At 41.8% G+C, this 23,595-nt stretch overlaps 1 protein-coding gene and 1 long non-coding RNA gene across 15 annotated transcripts in view; one reads left to right on the plus strand and one right to left on the minus strand.

Annotated features, from left to right (window-relative positions):
• Positions 1–23,139, plus strand: part of OTUD7A (OTU deubiquitinase 7A) — a 142,324-nt gene extending 119,185 nt beyond the window's left edge. For 12 of the 14 annotated variants that reach the window (XM_085588657.1, XM_085588659.1, XM_021554172.3 and 9 more), the window contains 5 exons: positions 3,479–3,606; positions 5,144–5,293; positions 9,974–10,088; positions 10,334–10,418; positions 12,208–23,139. In XM_085588657.1, coding sequence (XP_085444783.1) covers positions 3,479–3,606; positions 5,144–5,293; positions 9,974–10,088; positions 10,334–10,418; positions 12,208–13,641 — 1,912 coding nt within the window. In that variant the 3' untranslated portion in view covers positions 13,642–23,139. The remainder of the gene's footprint in view (positions 1–3,478; positions 3,607–5,143; positions 5,294–9,973; positions 10,089–10,333; positions 10,419–12,207) is intronic. The other 2 variants (XM_021554175.4, XM_085588664.1) reach the window with 1 other exon arrangement.
• On the minus strand, positions 485–8,688 carry LOC146766516 (uncharacterized). Its single transcript, XR_014957586.1, has 2 exons — positions 7,785–8,688; positions 485–7,700 (listed from the first exon to the last, which is right to left on the minus strand). It is a non-coding gene; the product is annotated as an uncharacterized LOC146766516 (long non-coding RNA).
• Positions 23,140–23,595: the final 456 nt, after the last annotated feature.

Below are 23,595 nucleotides of genomic sequence, written 5' to 3' on the forward strand. Positions count from 1 at the left end.
TGAGAGTGAATGTCACTGTTGTTATTCACTGTTGAAAACCCAGGTGCTGTTGTGGTTTGAGCTCATACAGACCCTGGAAATGGATGGTACTTGTACTTATTGTCACCTCCCAGCTGTGTCTGTGCTGTTGGCATTATCTTATTAATAAGTTCAAGGGACTTAAAATGGGGAAGAAGAGAGGGAATACTTCTGTAATCTTCCTGTATATCATTGGAATTGAGTTTGAGACAGAAACCCAGAACGTTTAAACAGGAAGAACCTCTCAAATGCAAGTGTCCTCTGAGGTTTTGGACTTGGCTTGGTATTCAGAGTGCTTCAACAAACAGTTCTTCATACACAACTCCTGCAGCCATGCAAGACCCTCACCTTGCACAGAATTTAGTTTAGATCATTTAACAAGACATTGCCCTAAAATGATTTTTATTTGATCTGGTGTCTGTTACAGGAATGCTGTTTCTTTAAAACTGCTCAATATATGAAGCAATTGTAGGGTGCAAAATGGTTTATTATAACATATATTTATTGATTATTAGCTGTAGTTTCTAAAGGCTAATACCTCTTTTTATCTGGCCTATTTTCAGTTCACATAAAGTACTGAAGCCAAGCACAGCCAAATTGCTGTGGTGATTCAAATATGGAGTCCAAAGCATTCACATTCTGTGTTTCTTTTCCTTTAGTCGATTCAATATACCTTTTTTTCCTTGAAGAATGAAAGAGAATGTTCCACTACTGTACAATTTCCTGTTTGAATTGCTGACAAACACTGTAAGGAAATCAAAGGAGAGATTCTACACCTACAGCTGCAGCTGTGGTTCATTTGGAGATTGTAAAGCAGGAAAAGAAAGGTGTCAGAAATGGAATGGAGGCAAACTGAGCCCTGAACTCAGATATTGTTCTGATCTCCTGCTTCTGGCAACCCACCAGGTTGAAGAACTTTATCCCTGTCTTGTTATTTCAGTGTGTCTCAGCTGTCTGAGGGCATTGGTCTCTTGCTCTCTGTGAATCAGAAAATGAGTCCTAAAGTCAGAATAGCTGTTAGAGTCTGTTGGACTGAAAATCTGGAGCTGTTTGTGCGGAAGTAAAGCAGTGTCACCACAGGGAGCTGTTAGAAGGAAATCCAAGGACATGAGAACAGATCTTACTCAGAGTTTACAGGTGAGAGAGCACCAGCCAGCCAGGTAGAACAGCAGGGTAGGTGACTTTTCCCTTCCAGCTTTTTGAAAGAGGTTTTCTTTCATTCTTGGCTTCAGTACAATCTGGATTTTCCATAAGAGTGGAAATTTGGAGTGCTGAGACCATGTCTGCTGTGTTTGGACTGGAGGTACCAGTGGTCCTGTAGGTCAGACTGAGATTTTTATTTGTTTTTCTTTTTATTAGTAATTTGCTCTTAGAATAGAGATAATTTATTTAATCAGAGTGCTCTGGTTGAGCAGGATTCTGCAATGCAGATTTACATGCTCTTATATAAGTGGATTTCATTATTTAAAGTTAGCTTTACATGAACAGAGGAATTAATTTCAGTTTTCGAATTTTTCTTGGGTTCTATGTTTTATTGACAAAATTATTCTGTCCACAGTTTTCATAGTCACGTAGCCAGCATACATAAAAGATCCTTGAAAAAAAGATCATTGATCAGTGGATCAAAGGATGTGGCAGGTTGCTATGGATACTTGTTAATGATGATTTTTCATTCTCATTAATCTTTAGGAAAATTCATGCTGAATCCTCAGCAAGTGGCACTGAAATAATATAAAACAGGCCACATGAATTACTGGCAGTGATGGTAGAAAATTGAGCATTGAAGAGGTTTCCCAGAGAGGCTATGAACTCTCTTCCCTTGGAGGTACTCAGAGGCTGTCTGGACACAATCCAGGGCTTTGGGTGGCCCTGATGGAGCAGGGGCTGGATAAGGGGTTCCCTAGAGCTCCCTTATGGCCTCAGCCACTCTGATCCTGTGGCAGTGAGCAGTGGAATGTGTAATAGCAGAGAAGGGTTTGAAATGTGTGAATATGATCAGAGATAGTGAAACAAGCAACATGGGGATGTGATCTTGGAGAGGAAAAAGGCCCAGTGGAATTTTGGAGTTTGTACAGTCAAGCATGGCATCAGCTTATCAAAGGGATAGAGATCTCTCTGATAACAGCTGTATCTGGAATATGCCTTTCACTTCTAGAAACCTCATTAACTAGGAGATGAGGAATAATTAGAGGATTTGAAGGAAAAAAAATTAGGACTGATAGGCTGGAAATACTAATGCGAGAAGATAGCTGGAAATCTTTCTGGCATATTGTCTTGCCAATAATATGATTCCCCTGAGTTTCTTCTGGCTGACAGATTACTCTGAGGTGACAGAATGGACTGCAAATGCTGAAAAGCTGTCACAGCCAGCTGTGGAGAAAAGTTCAGTAAGGAACAGGGGAAGAAATTGCAAAATGGGAATGTGGTTTGAACATCAGGAAAAATTTCCTTATGAGTGTAGGTAGCAGGAAAAGGGATCCAGGGAAGGAGAGGTGTCTCACTGCTTGACCAGTGACTTCTGCACTGGCTGCTGGTGACCATTTCCACCCTGCTATGCTTCTAGGCTGGGATGAAAGATTTGAAAGTGAAGTTCCAGGGATGGGCTGGATGCTGTGAGACCTCTGAGAGGTTGTTGTGCTTGTCCCACACACTGTGGAGCAGTGTCCTGGCAGTTCTGCTCTCTTACTGTTCTTCACATACACAGAAAATTAACAGCAGTCGGTTCTGGAGGTTTCCCTGCACAGCTGGCAGGAAGAGGAGAGGTGCTGCCTCCCTTTAAGAGTGTGCCTGTGTCACCTTGCCCACCTTTATTTGTCAGGGCTCACAAAAGCTGGACTCTGGGTATATTAAGTGGCACTCAGCAGTGAATTTCCTCTTCACTTTTTTTGCTTCCCACAATCCTCTCATTTATCAGTCTTCTTTCATCTAGTTTGGTTTTGTTTTCCAGGCAGAGGCAAAGCTTTGAAATGTGGTACTGACATTAATGACATTAAACTGGGAAAACAGAAAGGGGATAACTGAAACCAAAAATGCATTAAATAGTTAATGAAGTCAATAGAAGGGATTGGAAGTGGTCAGCTAGAGAAGTGGGGACTTTAAGAGATTTATCCTTGCAGTCCAGATAAAAGAATGAACTTTTTGGTAGAAAATTTGACTTTCTAGGTTGGCTTCTAAAGGTGCTGGGCATTTCCATCTCCTGGACTATTGTGGGGCTGACCTGAAACATAGTGATACTAGTTGGAAAACTTTTTTTTTTTTAAATGCTGCTATTATTTTATTTACAAAAGTGCATTTTCCTTTCCATTTCTTTTTACCTGCTTCAGTGATTGAAATATGGGTTTCAGAGGAGTGGGGATATAAGGGACAGTGAAGAAGAAACAGCTGCTGGGGTGTGTTGATCCACCAAAGTCTCATGGTTGGCTCAAGCTGGTTTATAAAGTCTCTATGCTGTGTCTTCCAGAGTGGACAATGCAGAAGATCCAGTGTATGAGAGCTTGGAAGAATTCCATGTTTTTGTCTTAGCCCATATCTTGAGAAGACCGATTGTTGTAGTAGCAGACACGATGTTACGAGATTCAGGAGGAGAAGGTAAGGGCTTTCATTAGAGATCCATGCACCTCTGTACATCAAATCAATTGTAAACTGATACCAGCGAAATACCCTGCTGTAACATACCAGTGTTTATGGCAGAGCTGCTGCCTTCTTCTGAAAGGAATAAAATAAAGGAAAACACAGAACGATACTCAATCCCTTTCTATTAGATAAAAGTAAAAAAATACAAGATAATTACACAACCCTTGCTGAAAACCTTTTTATCCCAGATATTCCCTATTAACTTAAATAACCACCAAATTACAAAACATAATACATTTCTGACTGGTCTAAGTGAACAAAGTTCTAATTTTGCCATGTTATTTAGGTGCCCCTTAAAACTCTGCAGAAACCAATCTAATCTGACTTTGAAAAATTGAATTTTAAATGTGTGTATCTTGGATTTTTGTTTTTAATGACTTCTTTGCAGCTTCTCATTCAAAAGTTTCCAGAATGTTTTATTCAGTTTGCACAGGTGAGCACAGAAATGTTAGATCCATATGTGGAGCCAGCTTGACCCTGTTGGAGCAGGACTCAGAGCATTAAATTCATCTCACTTTATACCATGAACTAACAGAATTGTAATTCATGATAGGGTGTTACTTAATTAAAGAGGGACCTTTGGCTGATTAAAAGAGGATGTTAAGCAGGTGATGGAGTTTACAGAAATTTACTTCCACAGGGAAATACTGCAATATTTCAGTTTTCATTGCAAATTATGAACTACAAGTAATGGTTGTAGATTATTCTGTAGGTTATTGAGAAACACACCTGAAAGACAGTGCAGTCATTGTTCAGAGCCAGAATGAGGGTTTCATGAAGGAACTCATCTTGCAAATATTTCAGCAATAAAATCGCATATTTTTGTAGCAAAAGGAAAAATAATTGGTTTGAAGCGAAAACACTGAGAGAATTTTCCTGCCCAAATTTGCTGTTTCCCATAATTATATATATAAACAAGTATAGAATCTGTCAAAGGAAGATTTTGCCCCTCCAGATGGAGCATCCCATCCAAATTCTACTTGTAAGATTTTTTTGAGTTCTTCCTTAACATTATCATATATGCATCTGTATGTACATTCAGGTATATACAGTGTGTGGACTATAAACACGTTTGCAATGTTTGTTATAGAAATCTGTTAATGGAAGGCACAAGTGGAGCATGTTACCAAAAGACCCGGCAGTGTATTTACTGATGGTTATTAGAAAATAATTCTGCCTAGAAGCATTACAGGAAGGTACAACTCTGCTTACATGCATAAGAGTCATCAAGATTTTGTTATAAGACCATAATATCTTCACCAGTAAAAAATTAGAACAAGGAAAATTATGTAAGAGTGGAAGATCTTGCTCATGGTTCTTTGTATATTTCCTGACATTTTATAATGAAATTTTAGCTGCTGTTGGGACTGTTTTCTGCTTTGATTACCCCACTTTAAGCTGCTCTTCTGGAGCTCTGATGATATTGCAGCACAATTGTTTATACAACTCTTTCTGTTCTTTCATATGGTTGCAAAAATCTTTGTCTCTGCAGCTTTTGCACCGATACCATTTGGAGGAATTTATTTGCCACTTGAAGTTCTGCCAAACAGATGCCATTGCTCACCTCTTGTGCTGGCCTATGATCAGGCCCATTTCTCTGCTCTTGTCTCCATGGAACAAAAAGACCAACAGAGAGAACAAGGTATGCTTTAAATACAGCAACACTGACATATATATTGAATAGAGTGGAGAAAGTACTTTCTTTTACCTATAGATGTATTTATCTGTCAGAAAGGAAGCCATACTCACTAAATTTTATTGCTGCATGTTTAGGAATCTGAGCAGCTCAATCACAAAACAATAGCACAGTTCATTTCTTCCTTTCTAACAACTGGAATAATAGCAGCAGCCAGGATCCTCATTTATCTCAGGCACATCTCTCTGCCTTCAGTGCCTCAGGTCTTACAAGAGCAGTAATGTTAAATGTCCTTGAGGTTAGCAACTGCTTTTCTGTAGGATCTTCCTATACCTGTACTCCCACAGGAAAGGTGCTGGGAGAGAAACCCCTACCAGATACTCAGAACAGCATCAGAAACATTAACTACTGACTTTCATGTACGAGTTCATCCAGGTTAATTACAAGGGTCAGTGAATCAAAGTGGTGTTTGTTTTGCATGACCTAATTGTACCTCTCTTACTTCAGGGCCTTGAATGCACAGGCTTCAGTTGTGTAGAGCAGCAGAGAGCATTTGGCATTTGTTTTGGGATGAAGGGAATGCTGTAGCTGTAGCTGCCAAGCCAGTTGCTGTTGGAGACTGCAGCAGTCCAGCAGCAACCACAGCATTGCTGTTGTCCTCCATGTGCTGTGACAGGAGGGAAATGGGCACAGGGATGCTCCAGCAGTGCCTGGGGTTTGCACCTTGTCAGCAGAGCAGCTTTGGCACATGGCAAGCGAGAGCCACAGTTGTCAAGTGTCAGCAGCAATGGCACAGGGGCCTTGGCACATGGGCAGATTTTGAACTATCAGAATGCAGCTTCTTAAAAATAGCATCCTGGAGAGCCAGGCCATTCATAACTTAGAGTGTTTATGCTCTAACCAAGTGTCAGGAGCAGCATCTGAAGATGTCAGAACTACTGCAGGTACATACACATGTTTATGCAGCTGCTGAGCTCTCTAGTGGAGGAGACAGTTATGGCTGCATTTGAGAAGTATGTGTGGTCAAATAAATACTGATGTGAATGCTTGAAGTTCTGCTTTGGCATAGAGGTCTGTATCAGAACATTTAAAACCCTACTATAAATAGATATAAAGAGAAAACATACTAATATTCCCTTGTCTGGAGAGGATTTAAGACACATTTTGACACTTCTTCTTACATACAGCCCCTGGCATTCTGATGGTCACATGGGACCCTCTTGTTTTGAAATCCAGTGTCTGATTAAAAATGGGTAAATGCTTTTATATTAATGGAGACTCTACTGATACAGGTCTTTTGTGTCTTTGTTTATGGAAAACACAGACTAGGACTCAACAGTCCCTGAGACTGCTCCCTTGGCATTGGAGCTTTCTACACTGCCATGCTCAATCCGAGTAACACTGTGAGAGGTGTGGCAGTTGTCTTGAACAGCACCATGTCAGTTTGTGTGTCAGCATTTTATTGTACTGGCATGTTCAGAAAGAGTTAAAGTGTTGTTCTGTTCAGATTAATAATGGCAGTTGAGGCACAAGGATATGAGAGCTGGGAAGTGCTGTGTCTGCCTTCACAGCACAGAAGGCAGCAGCACACCCAGCTGGGGAATGGCAGCAGAGTCCTCACTGTGTGTGTCTCACTGCCATGGACCAGCCAGTGCCTGTTGCTTGTCACTCATCCCATCTGCTGGAATTAGGGCTGGTAGGCTGTGCTTGGAGAAGTGTAGTTCCAGCTGGAGAGCCACAGCCAAGTGGGCCAACACTGACCAAAGTGCAGACCCTGCTGGGTGTCAGGGAGGTGCTGCAGTCTGTGGGTTTGCTATAGAAATGAATGGGATGGACTCTGCTTGCAGCTGTGACAAAAAAAATACTTTTCTATCGGGAACGTGGGGAAACCTTACATTAAACCCCAACTATCAAACAAAATTCCTTTCTCTTTTGCAGTGAAGACAGAATTTTCAAAGTCCCTCACTTTAGCAGATTTGTTTTCCATGAAAACAGCAGTGCTTCACACTGGCCTTAGACTCTACCTTAGAATGGGGATACAATCAGCACTCAACTCAGTGAACACATTTCTGGCATTCAGAATGTATACAGGAGTTAAGTCAACAGTGACATGCTACAGACAACCAGCTCTAAGCTTTGTTTTTTACTTAACTTTGTATTTTAATAAAATGGAGTATCGCTAGGCATTTTTAATAGGTACTTTCAGTATCAGTAGAAATAGCAAGATTTTAAAGGGATTATTTTAAAATTTGTTTATAAACCAAAATATTTGTTTAACTATGTGAAAATTAGTTCATTTCAAGCTGTCCATAGAGAAGAAAGTCACATTTACCCTTTGAAGTTTCTATCCCAAAAAGAGACTGCTTCAACTGTCTGGTGGTTCTTTGCTCCAAGCTTTCCATCATCACCTGTCCTAGGATTACATTCACAATTTTTTACCAGGCTGTACCTGTAAAACCAGGTGTATCAGAATGGAACTTATGTGTTGTAAACTTACATTACACTTTCCTCAGTTGCCTTCTTCCTTTAAATGGTTGAGGTCAGATGTCAGTCCAGTCAGTGCCTGCTGGTAACTCAGTTAATTGGCAGAATATGCATTTTTCTTGTGAAGCACGTTCAGTTAATTGTTTTCTCAGTGATTCCAGCCTCTTTGTTGCAATAATTTCATAGAATGCATTAGGATAAGCCCTCATATTACACCAGGAAGTGTTAGAAGTGTATTCATCTGTCAGTCTGCTGTACATTTGTGCTGCTCCGCTGGCCCAGGACTGTAGTGCTGAACGGCAGGCCGGGGCTCCCGCGTATGGCCCGCAGTTTCCGTGCGGCGCTGCAGTCCCGAGCCGCGCCGTGTCCGTGCGGGGCCAGCGCCGTGTCCGCGCCCCGGAGTTTCCCGGGAGCTGCAATCCCGCGCTGTGCCCCGGAGTTTCCCGGGAGCTGCAATCCCGTGCCGTGCCCGCGCCCCGGAGTTTCCCGGAGCTGCAATCCCGCGCCGTGCCCGCGCCCCGGAGTTTCCCGGGAGCTGCAATCCCGCGCCGTGCCCCGGAGTTTCCCGGGAGCTGCAATCCCGTGCCCGCGCCCCGGAGTTTCCCGGGAGCTGCAATCCCGCGCTGTGCCCCGGAGTTTCCCGGGAGCTGCAATCCCGCGCTGTGCCCGTGTCCCGGAGTTTCCCGGGAGCTGCAATCCCGCGCTGTGCCCCGGAGTTTCCCGGGAGCTGCAATCCCGCGCCGTGCCCCGGAGTTTCCCGGAGCTGCAATCCCGCGCTGTGCCCCGGAGTTTCCCGGGAGCTGCAATCCCGCGCTGTGCCCGTGCCCCGGAGTTTCCCGGGAGCTGCAATCCCGTGCCCGCGCCCCGGAGTTTCCCGGAGCTGCAATCCCGCGCCGTGCCCGCGCGGGGGCAGCGCTGTGTCCGCGCCGCGGCGCTCGGGGCGCGGCGCTGGCCGGGCGGAGGCAGCGCGGCATTTCGCGGCGCGGCCGGCAGGGGGCGGCGCCCGCGGGTTCGGGCCGCTCTGGGCCTGCCCGCGCAGCTCCGCGGGCGGCGGCTGAGCCGGGAGCGGCCCCGGGGCGCGGAGCCGCTGCGGGGGACCGGAACGCTGCGGCTCCGCCCTCACCGCGCGTGTTTGCTGCACCGCAGACAGGGTTACAAACCCCACAGAACCCCTCGTGATGTCAGGTTTCAATAACTGGCTCCTCCAGGTTTCTTTGCCCTTGGATTGTCTGGAATGAATAACCGGGGCAAGTCCTGAAGAGCTCTAGTGCAGAAAGGTAAATGCCTCGGTTGGCTGTCAGAGGAGCAGCAGTGACCTGCACCATGCTGAGGATCTAACCCAGGCCATACACAGCTTTCACTTGTTTTCCTAATCAAATGGAAGCAAATTGGTGGCTTTAATTAAAACTGACATTGCTTTATTTCTTAGTCTCTTGCTGGTGATGAATGATAGACCCTCTGTGACATCTGAGTGTGGTCTCTGCATGCTGAGTATAAAGCAGAGTCATTAAGAGGCAGAGTCATTAGGGCAGAGCCTGACCAGAGAGGGGAAAGAGAAGAGCAAAACTGCTGGGCATCAGTGCTGGGCTGTAAGAACAATAATGGCCTTTGCACTGCACTCACTCAGTGGCCTCAAACTGACCTCTCAACCCATATACATGTTGATCTCTGCTCTTCAATTATGTTAATTCATTTTGAATCCAATATCAGTGTAGCTTCCTCTTGCTTTCTTTCTTAATGCTGATATCAATATATTTTTACTTCTTTGACAGTACAAAGGTATTAAACTAAAAAGACAAAATAATTAACAAACATGCAAGTCTCTGATTCTGAGAGATAGGCAGGAATATTGCAACATTTTATTGCTTTCTGCTATTCTAATGGCTCTGTCTCCAGGAAATGTTGATAGTACAATACAAATGGCCATGTGGTTCTCTCCAGAGATCTCCCCTCCTCCACAGGTGACTATCATTCACTCCAGTAGAAATCAATGTATTAACCTCTTCCTCTTTTATTGCACAAACATGAAAACAGGCAAATGGAGCCCAGTATAAATCATTTGTGGTGCTCTGGATGAGGCAGCTCTGCAGCACAAATTCTGCTCTTCTTGAAGCAGCAATTCTGCTTTTCACAGCTGAGTCTTTTCTTCTTTTTGTCATTTTTGTTTCTCCCATCCCAATCCTTGTTTCTTCTCTGCTTCAGCGGTGATCCCCCTGACTGACTCTGAACACAAGTTACTGCCTTTGCACTTTGCGGTCGATCCTGGGAAAGACTGGGAGTGGGGAAAAGATGACAATGATAACACCAGACTGGCCAAGTAAGACCTTTCTGTAACTTCAGTGTTAAGCAGTAAAATGTCTTGAGCTGTACCTGGTTGGAGTACTGGGAGAGCTGCTAACAGCAAGGCCTTGGTTCATGTGCTCTGCTTACATGACAGAAGACATGGGGGGGTTCTTCAGCTGACAGTCACAATCAGGCTGCTGTTGCATCTCCCCCTGTTGTGAAGTATTGCTTCTTCTTTCAGGCTGTTTGACTATTTGTTCCCTTCTTTTTTATCTTTAGTTTGATTCTGTCTCTTGAGGCAAAGCTTAATCTTCTGCACAGCTACATGAATGTAACCTGGATCCGCATCCCCTCTGAGACACGGGTAAGGTGAACTTCCCCCTTGGTCCCACAGCATGGCAGATACAGGGCACAGGAGGACAGGCTGCCTGCAAACACCTCAGTGTCCTGGCAACAGGGACAGTCACTCTTGGCTCACTGATGCCAATCAGGCTCACAGATTTTTATGGTTATTTGTTTTAATAACACTGTTGCTTGTATATTTTTTGCTGAAATGCATCTTCTAGCTTAATTTTTCTGGTATAAATTTCAGTAGTTTGTGTAATTTGGAGAAACCTTTTCTCACCATTGTTTTCTTAGAACTTTGTCTTGCTCTCCTGATGCCACTGCTAGGTCACCAGTTTGTTTCTGAGAGTGCATTTGTAGTTGTGGACAGCTCCCAGTTTAGAGTGGCTGACAAAAGGCCACAGACTGGCACTGAACTGGAGCCTGCCTCTTCCAGAGAGCTGTTTTAAAACCATGCTCAGCTGGCACTGAAATTTCTCTGCAAATTGCATTGAATAGATGGAGGGGTTGGGCTGGAAGCAAAAGGTTGCTAGGAGAGGATGGAGGTGATTTAGACAGCCTACACAGATGAAGTTTGAACAGAGAAACAGAACACAAAAGGAGAAAGTATTTTAACAAGCTGCAAGAGAGGAAAAATTCATTTTTCTGCAGTGTCTACAGTAGTAGCTACCATGTCAGAAAAAGGAGAGTCAAAATGGTCCTGCAGTTGTAAGTGGTGAGCCCTCATGTAACCTGGGTTACCTCTCCCTGCTCACGTTTGCTGCATGATCATGGTCAGGTCACTGCAGCACTTTCCCCTTTGCTCTGTGAGAGACACTCTGCTCCCAGCTGAGTGTTGGGGTGCTCAGGGCTTCCTGGGAGAGAGGACAGGTAAGTACCCAGGGACAATGGTAGGCAGGTATTTCTCTACCAGAGGTATACAGATGTACAGAGCTTACCCCTCCCCCTGTCCTTGTAGTCAGTTGAGCGTTTCAGATTTATCTCTAGCACATTTTAGGTTCATGGTGCCTGAAATCAAGGCTGTTCTGCAGGAGTACATGAACAGAGTCCTGCTTTAAAGTACCTTAGGACCCATGTTATTGCATTTTCAAGGAAGGTGTTTTATCATGTTACTTAAAATATAAAGTGGATCTCAGACTTATGACCAGTTTTATCTGCCTTGCCTTTCCAATAAACATGAATACACATCATTGTATTCCTCAGCCTACTTGCTTGAGTTTAATGTCTGATATTTCAGATGCGATGTTTTGTTCTGGTGCATTGTACCTTTAATTTTCATGTACCAGAGACCTAAATAAATAAAAAGTCAACTTAAATTAGCTGCGTTTTGAACATAATCTATTTTGAAATACTGCTGCACACAGGATTGTGTGCTGTATGTCCCTCACAGCTTTCAGCAGCAGCTCATTCCTCTTCCATCACATCCTCCCCAGCTCCTTTCCCGTGGGCTGAGGGACAGCCTGCACTGCTGATCCTCCCTGTCCTGGCTCACTGGGGCAGGAGAGAACTTGCTACCCCCATGACTGGGGGTACTGACTTTCACAGAGCCTCTGAGTGACTGACCTCTATTTTACAAATGTGCCTGAAATGAGACAAAAGCTACTGTAGGAACAAAATAAAATACATAGCAAGCACAGCCAGAAAAGCTTTATTTAGTGATGAAATCAGTGAGAAATGTCAGTGCATAAATTAAAAAACATATTTAAAATTAGTGTCAAAATGTGTATTGAACTGGGGGTGGGTATTTTTGCACCAGCTCCTGTATGAAATGGCTTTTGCTGTATCTAATTATAATTCCTTTTCCATAGCAGGCCCCTTTGGCTCAACCAGAATCCCCTACAGCTTCTGCTGGAGAAGACGTGCAGTCTCTGGCCGACTCCATGGACTCAGACCGAGATTCCATCTGTAGTAATTCCAATGGCAATAATGGCAAAAACAGTAAAGAAAAAGAAAAGGACAAACAAAGGAAAGATAAAGACAAAACCAGGACGGATTCAGTTGCCAATAAAATAGGAAGCCTCAGTAAAACCCTGGGAATTAAACTGAAAAAGAACATGGGTGGTCTTGGAGGTCTGGTGCATGGGAAGATGAGCAGAGCCAATTCAGGGAATGGGAAAAATGGTGACACAGTAGAGAAAGTCAAGGAGAAGAAGTCCAAGTCTCGCAAAGGGAGCAAAGAGGAATCTGGACAGTCTGCGAGCACGTCTCCCTCTGAAAAGACCACTCCATCTCCGACTGACAGAGCCAGCAGCTCCCCCACCGAAAAGGTGAACACTAAACCCTTCTCTGACAAGCAGTCTGACCCATGGAAGTACAGCACAGACGTGAAACTCAGCCTAAATATTTTGAGAGCTGCCATGCAGGGTGAACGAAAGTTTATTTTTGCTGGCCTTCTTTTGACCAGTCACAGGCATCAGTTCCACGAGGAGATGATCGGCTATTACCTGACCAGTGCCCAGGAGCGCTTCAATGCAGAACAGGAGCAGAAAAGAAAGGAAGCTGAGAAAAAGGCTGCAATGAATGGCTCCTCTAGTAGGAAACTAGAGCCAGAGGCATTTTCAAAAGAAAAATTAGAACCATCTCCTCAGGATAGGGCATCACCCGTCTTACCTCAAAGCCATACAACTCAACTGGTTTTAAAATTCAAAGACCGCACTAGTCCCACGCCCGGGTCCTTTTCTTCACCCAGCAACGGTGCCAAGAAAAGCGGCCCCATCCCGGTGTCTGCCCACTATAGCCATACCCCCCCCGTTCAAAGGCAAAGTGTCATCCATTTGCATGACGTCAACTCCAAGCCATCGAGCTTCCAGGATGATACCTACAAGCCAGTGGTTGGCACCCTGAAAACCTGTGCCACCTACCCTCAGCAGAACAGGTCGCTGTCCTCGCAGAGCTACAGCCCCGCGCGGCTGCCCGGGATGCGCACGGTGAACACGGTGGAGTCGCTGAGCTACGCCAGGCCGGCCGAACACAAGTCCCAGACCTACACAAACGGCTTCGACACCGGGGACATCAGAGACTGCTTGGAGTACGCTGACGAGGACGCTCCTCAGAGCTGGCTGAACAACGACAAAAACCAAGGCAGAAGCACAGTTTGCCCAATATATTCCATCCAGCAGAACCGCTGTAAGAAGGAGAACTGTTCCTTTTATGGGCGTCCCGAGACTGAGAATTACTGTTCCTACTGCTACAAAGAGGAGTTAAAGCGCAGGGAGAGGGACAGCAAGGGACACAGGCATTGAGGATTCTTCCATGACTACTTAGTTTTACCATTTTCTTACTTACAAAGTAAACAGTGTTGGATTGCAGTAAAAGGAATCCTTAAAGAATAAAGGATTGATGAGTAAACAGTGTCTAGCTCTTCGCTTTTCTGGGGCAATGAGGAAATAATAGGAATAATTTATCATAAAAAAATATTATTTTCCATTTTGTCAGTGTCTTTTTTACATGTACTGGTAAGCTGAAGGGTTGTTTACTCCTTTGTCAGTGCTGTGTATATGTTTGGTCAAAAATTTACTAATGGTGCCTGAATTTACACTGACATCACTCAGGTAGTAGAATGATAGGGGAACGTCATACTAGTGAAGATGTGGTGTTGTAATAGGGTAGTATCTGCCTTGCAGACATTTGAAACGATATAGCTATAGAGTATTTTTTCCTCAGTAAAACCTAAATTTTTCATAGCCTTTTTTTTCAGGATAGTGATTTTGCATACTGCACATTTTTAACATGACAGCATATTGCATTGCTACTAACGTTTGTATATTTCAGTCTGAAATGGAATGATTCTGGAAAAATGGGAGTGAAAGGTCTGAATTCATGAGGGCTGTAGGTTGTCTTAATTTTAAGTTCTTACCAATTATTTCTAAATTTTCATTTTTTTAAAAAAGTAGATTTGAACCACTTTTATTTGCACTGAGTTTTTAAAGAGGTTTTATAAGAAAATTCAATATGACTTCATGTCCCCAAGCCTCCTGACAGTATAGTTTTGCACACCTGAATTTCAGAAGTATTTTCATTTATGTTAAAATGCAGAGAAATATTACAATAAAATTTAAATATTTTCAAAAATTATTAGATATGGAAAATTTGATGACCAGCTAGGAAATTTAGGATCATTTTAGACTCAAACTGCTTGCCAAAACCAATGTAATGCATCACTTTATTGCCTTAGCTAGTGCACTAATCATTATTTACTTATTCCTTCTAAACATTATTGAGTTTTAATTATTGCAAATGTAACTACTTGAGCCTTTCTTGAAGACTGTTGGCTCCACCTCTTTTCCAGTCTTCTAGAGTGAGTCATCTCCCCCAGGAGGCTCCCAGATGGCTGCAAAATGCCTCCAGCAGGAATGGCAGCTCCTAGCACAGATTTGCACACGTCTGAGATCCAAATATTTACGTAAGTGTTTGCAATACTTCTGAAAATATAACTTTGCTCACAGGAGCATTTCTGCAAAGCAGACACCGCAGATACTGTTGAAGGAGATGGATGACATGAGGAAGTTCTCTGGGATACAGCTCTGGGTTTGCACCCCTCCACCATCAGCTGGCAGAGTGTAGTGCCAGGAGCTCTTTGGTGTTACCCTTGTGAACAATGGCTCCATTTAAGAGCTAATTTCACATAACAAGTGAAAGTACTGCTTCCAGGGCTGCTGACTCTGCCACCTCAAGGTGCGGAACAGGAATTCTGCCTTCCTCTTTAGAGAATAACACTTTTCTGGCCCACACAGGAAAGATTCTTTGCCAAAGAGTCTTAATTTCTGATTATTTGCCTGCTGCAGCCCGATTTTAATTTTTGACATGGATGGCACCGTTGCATACAGTTAATCCTAATTAACCCTGAAACCAAGGCTAAAGTTCCCTGTGAAACAAGATGCACAAACTTCTGCTGCTGTGTCCTGGCTTTAAGAAAAAGTATGTGAGCTTTTTCTAGTGTCCCACATTGGTAGAACTGAGCATATACTTAAAATTGACCATATTTTTTAGGTTTTCTGCTGAATGGGAGGTTTCAAAATAAGTCCCTTGGTCACTTCTGTAAAAGGTTAGAGTCTTTGCCATGTTAGCTGTTCCATGAATCCAGACCTGTACTTTGTATTCCTTGCTGTATACTGAGCATACACTGAATCTTACAGAACTTGCGTTCCTTAATGAAAGGGAAATGTTGGTACTTGTTAAAACTCTGTGTGACTTCTCTCCTTAAGGTAAGCACCTTCCAAATCCCATGCCTCCTGTTGCATACACTGGTAAGCAGTGTCCTGCTTTGCTTTGTTGTTGTGATTATTACATTTAAGTTCTAATTGTCAAAGAAAACTGGGATTGCAAATTATGCTAAAACAAGCCGGACCATGTTAAAAGAAATTCAGTATTATACTTGATTGTATTTGCTGCTGATTGTATTTGCTTGAGAAAACTGGCAGGATTAAACTTCAAGAATAACAGAAATATTTAAGAATTCTTAGGGCATTAGAGTAGCAGTACTGTGTGATATTCCAACATTCATTTCTGTGTAAAGTTGTGTTTAAGAAATATTACATTAGCAGTAAACCACACCAGCCCATGTGTTTAAGTGAGTTACATCCATTCCAAATGAGGAAAAAAGCAGTACATAGTAAAAATAAGCAATTGCCACAAGATTTTGCTGTTTCCCATTTTCATAGGATTTGTTTCTATAGTGTGTTTTTAAGGTCTTCTCATAAAAGAAAGAGATTTTCAACTGGTCACCATGTAGATAAATTACTCTGTTATGAATTATTGAATACATTGTACTCGTGTTATTAGATTATTTTGAAAAGTCAGTCGGTCTTATCTGTATAGGATACCAAACCTGAGTGTTCATTGTCATCCTCAGAACACTCAGATATTTCCATAAATATTTACCTCTACAGGACTGCTCACTTTAAAATATCTGTTGTATGGAATACTGACAGAACCCTTTTTAGTTGTGCCTATTTCCTTAGAATCTTTTTGTTGGGATATCTTTGAATAATTTTCTAATTGCCGTTTTCTTTTAGAATTCTCTTCAAACATTCTTTCTGTTTCTGGGCTATTTGTGGCAGCTGTGCCATAGCTGTGATTAAACAGACCAAACATGCAGAAACTGTGCCCCCCTCCTGAAGAACTGTTGTTCCATGAAAAGAAGACTGTAGCTATAGAAGAAAATTTTCTGCCTATTTTTTTTAGAGAAAATTCCCAACTGCTCATGAGTTGCATTCACCAGCAGTGAAAGACCTTGTGCCATTCCTTAGCTACCTGCTAGAGGTAATTACCTTCACATGTATTTTTCTGTTGTGCTTTATGCTAACCTCTCAGTGCTCTTTTGGATTATTTTTCCTGACAATTGGAAATGTTTGCAGCCCACAGGCCAGCCAGCCCTGTGCCTGATCTGCTCTCTCTACACCTTCCAGAGCTGTAGAGTTCCCACATAGTCCCAGATGTGCAGAAATCTGCTTTGCTTTGGAGGGACCCTGCTCATTCCTTCTGTTAGCCCGAGTGCTGCGATGCACACACATATTTTTGCATTTTTATGCGCTTTTTTCCACGCTCTCTTCTTGATAGTGATTCAACATTTGTCACTGTAGTCCAGACTTCAGAAGTACAGAGTAAACACTGGGTAGGCTACACCTTCTGAGATGGATCCAAAATCACCAGGAGATATTTAGGTTGGAGGAAGCTGGAATTCTTTTAAAGTGTGAATGTACAATTTTTCTAATTTAAAAAAGGCTTAAACCTATTATGCAATTTTTTTTTTTAACTTCTAAACTCTGATGCAAAGGTCTCTTTGTAACAGAGGATACCTGTGATACATAATGGGCTTCAGTCATGCTTTATATTAAAGTTTCATTTAAAATGATTTATACAGAGTTAATAAACCACCATTGGAGTTTACTAATATATTTTCAGGGCTGGGTGTCAGTTGTAGCATATGGCTAACAAGAAGCTCATTTGGAAGAAGGTTTTGTAGATTATCAAAAGTAACTTCAGATTTTGGATTTTAAAACAATTGGTGAGCCTTTTGTTCTATGAATACAATGGCAATATCGTCCCAGCTTTCTTTAGCAATTAGATGCTTCTTCCTGAATCAAAGGTAACATGAGGAGCATCAGTAAATGAAAGGTGCTGTACTTGAAAAGCTTTGTGTTGCTGGTATCCTAGAAGTCTGAGCAGGCCGAGTGGAGTGCTCAGGGTGTTTGTGGAGCTGAGAGCCGGGGTGTGAGCAGTGCTGGGTGGCCCTGAGGACGCTGCCCAGGACCTGGCACAGCGGCTGCAGGGGCCCAGAGGCGCTCCTGGCGCGGGGCCGTGTGCTCGGGGGATGAAGGTGTGGGTATGAAACATGCACAGCACACAGCTGCCAAACACTGCCCTCCACACAGCCCCACTGGTGCTCACCTCCACCCACGGGAGGGCTCTCCCTGCTGCAAGGATTGCTTATCTTCAGCAACTCCAGCAGGTGTTACAGAGAAATGTTTCTGATCCAGGCCTGAGCCTTTGGCAGTGTCAGGCTGCTCACCTTACTCTTCCAAGGCAACAGTGGCTGAGAATTCTGCCCAAGGAGTAGAGAGAAGCCTTAGGCTCTTTGGGCTGCCTTTGCTGTCCTCTGCAGGGTGTGGACAGAATCCCATTAGCAGTGGGGGCCTTAAACCGGGTGCTTCATTGACATATAAAACATTGCAAACTGGGCACGGACGTGAAGTACAAGCCTGGAAGGGATTAAGGTCTTCATAGCACTGTGAGAGTTTTGTACAGGTGAGAACCCGTACGTTCATAGGAACCACAACGATCTCAGATAAACAGAGAAGCAAAATAACTGATGCTGATTGTAGATGGCTTTTTAGCTTAGTGTATTTTAAATCTCTGTCATTGTATTTGAAGAGTATTTATTTTAGGGAATGGCAGCTTATGCAGAGGATCACCAAACTATAACATAGAAATGAATTTATTTCAGTAACAGACACTAATATCTATTTTAATTTGCACATGGATTTCCAGTGTATATGACTAAACTATTATATTGTTAAAAATGAGAGGAAAACAACACAAAGGTGTTTGTAAGTATGTTCTATTTCTAGACTTAAGGCTGTATTATGTTGGAATTTTACAAGCCAAGTTTAAATTGTAATATAGAAATTATTTTTATATTATTTTCAAAATACGCTACAGAGCAATATTTTGCGCCTTTATTATAAACAGGGTCATCATTTTAATAGGTTACTTTCAGAAATGCTGGTAGAAATTAACCATGGAAAGAAAGCTTTGTAAATGTACTTGTTGTTTCTAACTGCTCTGTCTATTGTGCACATCTGTATCTAATGTGAGTTGAATATACAATTTTTTTTAAATTGAAAAGCTTTAAATTTTTCTTTATATATTTTGGTACAACACTGTTCCTCTCTATTTAATTCTCTTCCAGTCCTAACCAATAGTCACTTTTATAAGCAGCTTCTGAATAAACATGCATATGGAAAATTTCCTTACCAAATGAAACATTTCTGCACAGATATCGATTGACATGGGACATTCATAACACACCCTGAACCCATTGGAGTAGGATTCATTTGCTTTTTTTAAAAAGAGAATCAGCTATTTATTATTCCTTCAGAATGAAAATCAAGAATGAATGCAATCATTCAGTATCTGAGTAAAAAAATCATTCTAGCTCATAGACATTTCATCCCTAATTGGCAGATACATCCTCTTAATATGTATCAAGTATGCATTGGCTTCTTGCAGATTGAAGTGTTCAGATTTTATTTCTTCACAGTTCTTTGCACTGTACATATCAATTAGTGATGAACTGTGCAAAGAAAAAGACTTCACAGACTAATGCATATGTTAAATTAGAAGTCTGTGTTATTTGTAAAACTCCCTAACTTTTGCAGTTTAGTTTGTTGGGATTTGTTGTTTAAGAATTACTATTAAAGTATTTACTGCAACCAAAATTTTCAAACCTGGATACCTAATGATTGTGCATCTGGGTTTCTCCTGATCAATAGACTGGTTTTAAGGTGTCCTGAGCATCAGTTTGTGTGGGAAGAAAAGTTCCCTCTCGGTTTCAGAAAATCAGTTGAGTGTTACTCCAACACATATTCAGGTCTTTTCCTTATTAACACTCTACACTTCTTTTCAGTCAGTGGAATTTGCATTTTATCTTTAGCGATCTTCCACGTGTGAACAAATAATTTGTCTTATTCATAAAGTGATTGTTTGAGTATGGAGAGACTTGCCTTGTACCAAAACACCACATAATTGTTTAACTGTTGCATTATTAATGGGGCTCTTGTATTCCACTGCAGGGGTGGGGAAATAAGACCTTATTTTTTCCTTGGGTATCGTGATCCTTTGTCTGGTTGGGTTATTCCTCTGAAGTGACAATGCTGTTCTGATTGCTGTTTTCCGATGTTCTGTCTCCCAGTACCTGAATGCCTGTACTGTACCAAGAGAATTGAAATGGCTGATGCACATTTGCACTGTGGAACAGCCATGTGGGCTAAAGCCACCGTGTTCCAAACAGCCTTAAAATTACCATTCTCTGGGGACTGAGAGTCACTCAACTGGAGGCAGCCTCTGTCCTGCCTCCTCATTTAACCGTGACTGTAAAACTTTCAAGCCTGCTGTAGTCTGTGTGTCTCTAGACACATTCATCTGAATACCCTGTAATCTTAACAGAAATTTTTCTTTAAAAACTAGTGATTCTTTGATGAGTGTTAGTGTGTCAGGAAACCTTAGTCAAGAGAGGAGATGGAGTTAAACTAGAGAAATTATTGTAGCTAGTGGAGGAATGAGGGCACCAAAATACTAAAAAGGGAGAAAATAGTTAAGATGTATCAAAACTTATTTCCTGTTAACACTGTATGTTTTGTAGATCTTCTGTATTCTGGGAAACAGAAAAATGTTTTTGCCATTCATCTCTGCATCTAATGGAGCCTCTTGCTTTGTTGCAGAGGTTTGCTATTGGGGAAGAAGGGAGAAAGGGAAGTTCTCTTCCCTTCTTAAAGAAAATTCTAGGGGCAGAATCATCTGAGATTGCAAAAATATGATCCAATGTTGTAATTAAACAGTGCCTAACTCATATGTGCATTCTGTATTTAATTTCCATTTTGCCACTTTCAAACACCATTGATTTAGAAAAAGAAGGAGGGGAAGTTAAGAGACTAAGTTTGTATGTTTATGACCCAGTTATTCCTTTTTTCACATGTGGAATCTATATAAACATGAAGAGTTACACTTGAGTTGCACTTCCCCTGCTGAGAGGTAAAAGCCACCTTTATAGGTAAATTCCATGCAATTGCTTTGCCACAGAGTGGCATGAAGGCTGACAGCATGTCAGGAGCCTGAGAGCCATGGCTGCTGTGGCAGAAACAACAGGTCTTGATCATTCTTGCCTTTAACACAGATGCAGTTCGTTCTGGCCCGTGAGGAATGAACAGTACCTTTGTAGTGAAGATGAAGTGGAACACTGCCCTGCTGCCATTTGCTTCCAGGTTTGAGTACCAAAAAGCCTCTTCCCCATGCTTTTGATTAAAATATGCAGGAGATGCAGCAGCAGGATGTGGCATCTCAGCTCAGAGAATGCCCCACATCTCCTTTAAATGGGCTTTGCAATCAGGTATGAATTGAAACACAGCCATGTGGGCGCAACAGAAGCGCTCTCATCTCTCAGCTTTGAAAATTGTGTGCACTTTTAATACTAACAAAAACTAAGCAATGGTTTTATTGTTTGTTTGCTCAAGATTCTGAGTACTGTAAATGCAGTCTTTGTATCATGCACAGTGTGTGTACAGTACAGAAATGCTTTTCCCTCTGAGCTGTCAGAGAGTTTTGCATGCACACGGTGCCCAACTCTGCCCCCTCACCATAGCCAAGGGGAACAAACAGCATTTAGGCCTAGACTAAATAATGGATGAAATCAGCCACATAGACCTAAACTGCTGCAAGTTCCCAACCGTGGTGTTCTAGGCCAGCTTTGACAGCTTTGTACAAAACTCCATCCCAATGACTGAGATTAGGTTTGTGCTCTTTCCTGGGGAGGAGCAGTTACTTCTGTGTCTTTTCCAAGCCCATTGCTCTTAGTCTCTAACTCCTGTGTTTGTAATGTGCCAGGCTTAGCATGATTCACCTAGGAAGCAGTTTTTAAAATCTCCATAGACTTGTTTTCTTTTTGGAATCCATCTTGAGTTTTACATTGCATTCAGTTTTAAGACATAAAATATTGTTATGAACTTTGCATAATGCCTTGAATTTGTCTCTTGTGGGATTGAAGGACTTTGTTCTCTTTGAGAGGCCTTGTTCTTCCTCATGTATTCTTGTGACTAACACTTTTGTATGGAAAAAGTTGAATGAACCATTGAAAGTATCACTGCTGCTTACGTGTACTTCTGCCATTGGGTACACCTTGTGTTGTTAAAACTCAATGCCTCTCAGACATGGGCAAAGCTTGAAGGACAGGCTGAAGTATTAGATACAAAAGGTGTATGTAGTTAATTCATCAGAACTCTACTGTTGCTGTTGTGTAATATGCCCCCTCCGATTGTTTGTACATCTTTTTTCCTATTGCTAACTTTTTTTTTAAATCTTCTATTTTCTTAGACAAATTCTAAAGCTCTTTGTCCTTAAAGCCTGTGATATATTTTCCAATAAAAAAGATTTGGCTTTTGCAGTTCAGGTTGCATTTAGAGTGGCTTTTCTCCCAAACAGTAATTACAAGTAACAGATGTTGCACCTTTGGCTTAAAGAAGTATATTTACTCATTAACTGAGAGGCTCTGTTCAATTATAACCAAAGCTAATTATATAAGGTTTAAAGTGTCAGGACTTGTAATGTGACTCTATCTAATAACCTGGCAAACTCAGCATTTTTAACCCATAGAAATGTACAATAAATGTATTTGTACTTGAAGTCTATTTCAAAGAAGGTAGTTGGCTCTCACTGGGGCTTAAGAAAATGTTAATAAGTAATAAAATAAGTCTCACTGATTTTGGTTGGCTGAGAATTCAACTTCTTCCTAGTCTTACCACTCTTCTCATTTTTCAGGGTCTGAGTTTGTTGTTGCCTTCTATAAGTTTATACTCTTTTAGCAAATGTTGACTTAGGCTTTCAATAAACTATGTAATAGGAATTACAAAAATTTATAGCTGAAATTACTCTTCAGTTCTTTTGTTTGATAATTTTCATGCAAAAAGGGATGAATTTATCTTTTCCCATTTCTCCACCCTATTTATAATTTCAAAACACAATTGGTTGCAGTCATCTTTCTCTGCAAAAGAAAACAGTTGATAATTTTGAAGCTGACAGCCATATTGTTTGAATCCACTGTTCAAAAGAAACGGGAGCATTAATTAACATTCAAGAATAAGGAATATTTCTTGTGAAAAATGTGAGTTCTTGAGAACCTTTTCTACATACAGTTTTCATTTAACTTGAATGTCATTTTTAATCTGATCCATACTTTGACAAAGATGATGTGTAAGAGCTGTTTTTAGCAGTTGGATTGTTACTTTGTAAAGTATTAAAGCACTAAAACAATTTTTGCAATAGGTAGTAAAACTTGCTTTTGTTTTGAAAAACTTCCAGTTATAACTGTTGCACTTTTTATAGCAGAACTGTATTTAATTTCTTTCTTTTATGAAAGATTACTCAAAGTAACTGATAGCTCTGTAATCTGTGTGAATTGGCTTCTCCATTATTTGAATCTGAGAGAAGCTACAATGCCTATTCAATAAAATTAACTTATTTCTAAAGTACCTGTTTGCTTGAATTCTTGTTTGTGCTTTCTGTGTGCTCTCAGGGTGATGCTGGACAGACCCTGAAGCCCAGGGAAGAAGCAGGGACAAGGATAAGGGGCTGCTGCAGGTTGGGGGGGCTCAGCACAACCTTGTGTGCTGCTACCTTAATGTGCATTTAAATAACAGATTGAGGCCCTTTCCCAAAACTCCACCCAGCTTGGATACCTTGGTGAAATCAAGCTGTTAATACTGTTACCTCAGAGGAAACAAAACCAAAGTAGTTCAAGCAGCCTAACATTGCTATAAACCCCAGATCAGGAGCAAGTACAAGTCCTGTGGGAGAGATTTCATTTCTCTTGCCTGTTGTAGGGGCTGATTCTCTCTCATCTAATTTCAGTGTACATCAGAAATGGTGACAATGGAATTGCACCATTGAAAAACATCAGTGTCACAGTTACCCAGGTCAGGGACATG

The sequence above is a fragment of the Lonchura striata genome, chromosome 10 (genome assembly GCF_050655825.1).
Source record: "Lonchura striata isolate lonStrDom1 chromosome 10, ASM5065582v1, whole genome shotgun sequence".
Taxonomy (NCBI): Eukaryota; Metazoa; Chordata; class Aves; order Passeriformes; family Estrildidae; genus Lonchura; species Lonchura striata.